Source organism: Nematolebias whitei, chromosome 5, assembly GCF_014905685.2.
Source record: "Nematolebias whitei isolate Nwh7 chromosome 5, NemWhi1, whole genome shotgun sequence".
NCBI lineage: Eukaryota > Metazoa > Chordata > Actinopteri > Cyprinodontiformes > Rivulidae > Nematolebias > Nematolebias whitei.
The window spans coordinates 5,202,258-5,207,818 of record NC_056502.1 but is presented as its reverse complement, the minus strand read 5'-3'; the positions used below and the strand labels follow the sequence as shown (position 1 = coordinate 5,207,818).

The 5,561-nt window shown below is 41.5% G+C and overlaps 1 protein-coding gene across 1 annotated transcript in view; it reads right to left on the bottom strand.

The window, feature by feature from the left end:
• Positions 1 to 1,808: 1,808 nt before the first annotated feature.
• The window catches only part of sv2a (synaptic vesicle glycoprotein 2A), a 31,392-nt gene continuing 27,639 nt past the window's right edge, over positions 1,809 to 5,561 (bottom strand). Inside the window, exons 11-13 of the mRNA XM_037676720.1 lie at positions 5,074 to 5,280; positions 3,059 to 3,218; positions 1,809 to 2,425 (exon numbers count right to left, since the gene is read on the bottom strand). Of these exons, the coding sequence (XP_037532648.1) occupies positions 2,242 to 2,425; positions 3,059 to 3,218; positions 5,074 to 5,280 (551 nt within the window). The 3' untranslated portion in view covers positions 1,809 to 2,241. The remainder of the gene's footprint in view (positions 2,426 to 3,058; positions 3,219 to 5,073; positions 5,281 to 5,561) is intronic.

The window sequence follows — 5,561 nt, the reverse complement described above, 5'->3', positions numbered from 1 at the left end:
GGATCGCTGCAACGTTTGGCGCCGCTTCCTGTGTGAGTTATATAATTATTTTGTGCCATGGCAGTGAGTTATTTTCTATAAATTTAGCTCATTTAAAAAAAAAAAAAAACTTTTAAACAATGCCTTTATTATTAGATGTTAATAATCCTTAATCCTGACTGTTCAGCGTTTTACCTAATAAACGACAGACCCTAACTTAGAACAAATGGAAATGTTACATTTCGGTGCAGTGCTGTAAATATATGACCTTTGACCTCGAATTTTGTTTTATAAAAGGCAAACTAAACATGTTCATGTTAATCGCACGTCACTGATTGTTTATATTTCGACATCTATTAAAATTCAACTCATATTATGGAATGGTAAAAGCCAAAATAAACAAATACAAATATTTGCAACATTGCAGAAGTGAAATATTTCCACAACAAACGCACTCGTGATAAAACCAACTTGAAAAAACACACGTGGCTGAATCCAAATCATCTCAGAGTATTGACGGTTCTCCTCGATTCTGCAGGTTTGAAACGGAAAGTGAACGTTTTTAAAGGTGAGGCCTCTCTCGTGCCACGTGCTCCATCACCAAACACGCTTCTATTCATGGATGGAAAATGTTAAAATACTACAGCGATTTACTTCAGAGTAATATAAGAGCAAATGTAATGAAATCCTGTTTAGTTCAAGTACAGTTCATACTTTGACATGCAAAACACCCCCCCAAAGCACGTTCAAGACAAACACACGGTATAGTTCACGGGAGGAGAAAAAAGTCCGCTTTCACTGGAAACGGGGACGCATCGTGTGATTGGAATGATGGTTCCAAACATTTCCCTCCAGAAAACGTTCACGAGACAAACGGTTGTGCTTTGAATGGGCGGGGAACGCGCCCGTCGTCTGATGCTATGAAAACCAACGCTTTAAAGGGAGAGAGAATATAATCTCCAACAAGAACAGAATCCAACCTGGAATGTGCTATTAGCTACAAAAAACATGGCAGTTATCCTCGACGCCAACAAAAGACTCCGGGAGAAACAGAACGAGGACAAGGCGACACCCGAGAGTCCCTGCGAACTCCCCGAAGATTCGAAAACGCTTCAAGTCGTCGCAGAAGTTGTTGCATTTTTGAGCGAACGTCCAAGAAGAAGAGAAGTACCTCAGAGGGGTTTGAGTTTGCTCAGAGGGATGGAGGTGAGAACAGAGAACTCAGTGGTCATTCTCTATGAGTCTATTTGCATGAAAAAGACCCCCACACCCCCCAATCCACTGCCCCCAACCCTGAAATCTGATTATCCTCCAATTACAGGCAACTATCAATAATCAGCTTTGATCAAACGGTTTTCTGGGGAATGATTGACAACTTGATCGTAGTGATCTTAAAGATACTCATTGCAAAGCATTAAATCCAACATAAAAGTGAGCTTGATGCGTCAGTGCCGTTTGAAGTTTACTCCTCTGCTCGTCCAGATACATTAATATACCCACTCATTATAAACAAAGCACTCGGCTGAATCTGTGAAAACACCTCAGAGAACCGGGGGTCACATGATCGACCTGCGTTAGGCTGCTCGGAGTCCGTGGGGGAAACTCAGAGAAGACGTTTAGGTGAAAATATGAGCGATTCTAACGCTAAACAAAGAAAGATCTGTTAATAAATGACCCACTCGTTTGGTGAGTCAAAGATAATTAACGTCTCACGTCCACATTTTATTAAATTCACTGCACGTATGTTACACAGTCCAGAAAAATGAAAGAACCCGTTTTAACAGTATGAATATATCTCAGGATATGTCATACTACACGGATAAATATCGGGGTGGAGAAACAGCTCAGCTGTTGTCAAACATCTTCTAGATTGGGAATGCACCGTTTCAGCCTAACAGATCTTTTTATCTGCATACATTACACAATAAATCTGAGTATAAATACGCACTAATGCATCATACGTCTCCATCCCAAAAGTCTCTTTAAACCTATTTTCAGCCCCAAACAAAAACTTGTCGTTGGCATCACAAATGAATTTAATTTAAGAGCTCATCACTGTTGACAGGAGGTTCTGCACAAAAACGGAGCGGATTTAGATTTTTCGTGACGTTGCAATGAGCACCTTTAATGGTGGGCTTCCATCCAAACAGATCCGGGTCGCAGATGAAGTGTAGGTTTCGATGGGCACAGAGGGCTCTCCAGCTGTTTTTACACAGTGTGGCAGAAACTTCTTCTGCCCTCTGCAAAGCTGCCGGCGTCCCACTATTGCAGCACTTGACCCCTCGTCTCCGGTAGTTTGAGCGCGAGAAAGCTGCCCAACGCCAGCGCCCCCGAGGCAAACAGGATGGGCACCGCCTTGGTGATGCCAACGAACGAGGTGAAGATGCTGATGCCCAGCACGGCCGCGAGTTTGCACAGAGCGTTGAGGAAGCCGAAAGCTGTGGTTCTAAGGAAAAGAAGAAAAAACAAACTCGGTTTTGTACGCATCTGTGTTCTTGTGTCTGTCTGTTAGCAAAACATCTCCTGAACCACCGGACAAAAGTGAATAAAACTTGCAGAATGGGTTGAAGGTTTGACCAAACCGGCAGTAATTCTGTTATTTCAGCCAAGTGCCTGAACTTTATTTGAAACCAGATTTAAAATGAAAACAAGGAGCAACAACTAGTTTCTCACTGTCTGAAGGCTGCAGGGATTAAAAATAACCACCAGGGGGTGCTGTTCTCCTAAAATCAAAACACTGGCTTGGAAGCAAAATAAAATTTCATTTTGCTGCTAATTTTAGCTGTTGCTGCCCAACATTATGTTCCATAGATTTCATAATCTCTACATAAAATAGTTTTATATTTCCATTGTTGTAGTTTTATGTAGTAAGATTGTTTTCAAACCATTAGATGGAAAAAAAAAACAAATAAAATGCTTCACATTAGAGCTATAGTTTACCCTACAATGTCATCCGTCCCTGTCAGACAACCAATCAGGAGGAGGCAACTCGTATGACATCGTTTAAGTCGTGACTCGGCAGAGCTAACGCCGTCTTCATGGCGTCGAGCAGATTTCAGCCGGTGCCTGAGTGACCCACCTCTTGTGCGAGGGGTAGAGCTCGACGGTCAGCACGTCCAGGGAGTTCCAGGAGGCGATGCTGATGCCGCCGAACAGGCAGAGCAGAGCGATCATGGCCGACTCGCTGTTACCAAAGGACAGGAAGAAGCAGCTGACGCACGAGATGACGCTGGAGCCGGCTGGGGACGAGAGGCCGACACAGATTCATGACATCACTGCAGCGCAGAGCGTGTTATCAATTCAAATTTAATCGAATCGAGTCCTATAAGTCGACTTTTCATTCTTTTTTTATCCACAATGTAATTTTCCATGCGCTTTGGGAGCTTGGTCATGAGTTTTAAAGTTCATATTTTATATTTTACGACAGAAAATAAAAGTTAGTCGCTCTAGATTTTGTACATTTTTACAACAAACCAAAGTCCTCTTGTTGATTAATTAACTGTAAATGAAATTAAAAATAACATTTTATTGTCATTTGGGTAAACGCACGACTTCAGACTGTGAGAGGAATCTTCTGTTTAGTATAGGCCTGTCACGATAACAAATTTTGCTGGGCGATTAATTGTCTCAGAAATTATTGCGATAAATGATAATATTGTTTTAAATTTGACAATAATACGTAATTATTGTCAAATTTAAGAAGAAATGTTGGTTAATTTTTGTGTGTAGTATCTTTTTTGACCACTGGATGGCAGTATAAGACTGTTTGAACCAAAGGATGGATAGTGAGGGAGCGAGCAGCGTGCCGCTTTAAGAAAAATGGGAGGGAGGCCCCTTGACGTGACATGGGCTGTCTCTCCTTCCTTCTGATTCTCTCTGATTCTCTGAAAATGTAGGACGCTCGGTGTGGTTTGAGCTCTTCAGCATTTTTCACACAAAACTTTTAATCAAACATCAGTAAACAAGTTCTCAGCTTCTTTTTGCAGAGAAAAACAACTTTTTACACGAAGGCACAGGTTTCAATCGTGAATTTTGGAGCTTCAACAAGACGGAGATTTTTTCCCAAGGTCAGCCTGTTAGCTTAGCTCGTAGCTTAGCTTCTCAGCTTAGTTGCTTTTTACGATCCAAAAACGCAATTTTGGGGAGTTGAGCCTTTTGTCATCCAGTGTCTTCAGTAGAAAGAGAGAGACACGAAGAAACGATAGAGCCGATAAATGAAAATGAGGTCGATATTTTCATTTATCACGCGATTAATTGATTTATTGTTTATCGCGACAGGCCTAGTTTGGTATGATTCAAATGAGTTGATGTTAAAGTAATAAAAGTATTCCTCTAAACTGAATTTATTTATGAATTTATTAGAATAACCATAAACATCCCGTCATTGAATGAAGGGTTCGAACGAAGCCGTTTGTGCTTCTGAATGTTTTTTTTGTTTTTGGAACAAACGAGAATCTTTAGTTGCTTTCATTAATATCTGGATATGAATAAAAGCTGATGGCATGTTTAATAATTCCAAGATATTTACTGAAACTATAATTTGTACATAAATATACATTTATATTCTAAATGTAAAACAGTTTCAGATAATAGGGATATTTGAACTTCTAAAATGTGTCTTTTCTTTTGTTCTAAGGGCCGCGATGCAGCGAGCTGCTCCTCTTCCTCCGGCTCTTCCTCTTTAGGGTCGTATCTCACCGAGCTGCAACAAATTTACGCCAAATGGTGACGAAGTTTGGCTTAAAATTAGCCAGGTGTTTGCTTAATTATCACCAATTTTTTTTTATATGCAACATTTAAAATGACAGCGCCAACATTAAACAGAACTGAACAACGGTTCAAGGCACGTTCCAAAATCTCGCAACTGTTTTTGTAAAAATTTGAGAAAATTTCATGTACAAATTTTTGAAACGTGTCAAAAATGAGGCTCAGAAATGAACAACCCTCACAAACGTAGTTTCTCCTCCCAGTGAGACTCAGAACTGGAAGTGGAAACCAGTGTTCAGTTTTTTAGATTTGAAAAGGTCAAAACCAGCTGATGCACAGCCGCACCGACTCCCACCCTCGTCCACGTCCACCCACGCCTCGTCTCACCTAACATCCTCAGCCGTCCGATCTTGTCCATGAGGAGCGCGGACACGATGTTGCCAGGTAACACTGCTAAGGTACCCAGGAAGCTGACGAAGTAGACCATGTAGGCGTTGTTTTCATCGCTGATGTCACTGAGCAGGCAGCCTTCTTTGTTGTGCAGGAAGGTGCTGTTGATGAGCTTACAGTTGACCAGCCGGTACTTAAAGAGGTCTGGGAGAGATGAGGAGACGAGAAGAGACCAACCAGGACATGTGCGTGAGCAAAGTGCATGCAGAAACACACACACACACACACACAGAAACACACGCACATTCTAACATATGGAAACGCACTGAATGACACACACACACACAAACACACTGAAAGACACAAACACACTGAAACACACAAACACACACAGACACACACACACACACACACAGAAACACACTGAAACACACTCACATTCTAACACACGGAAACGCACTGAATGACACACACACACACACACA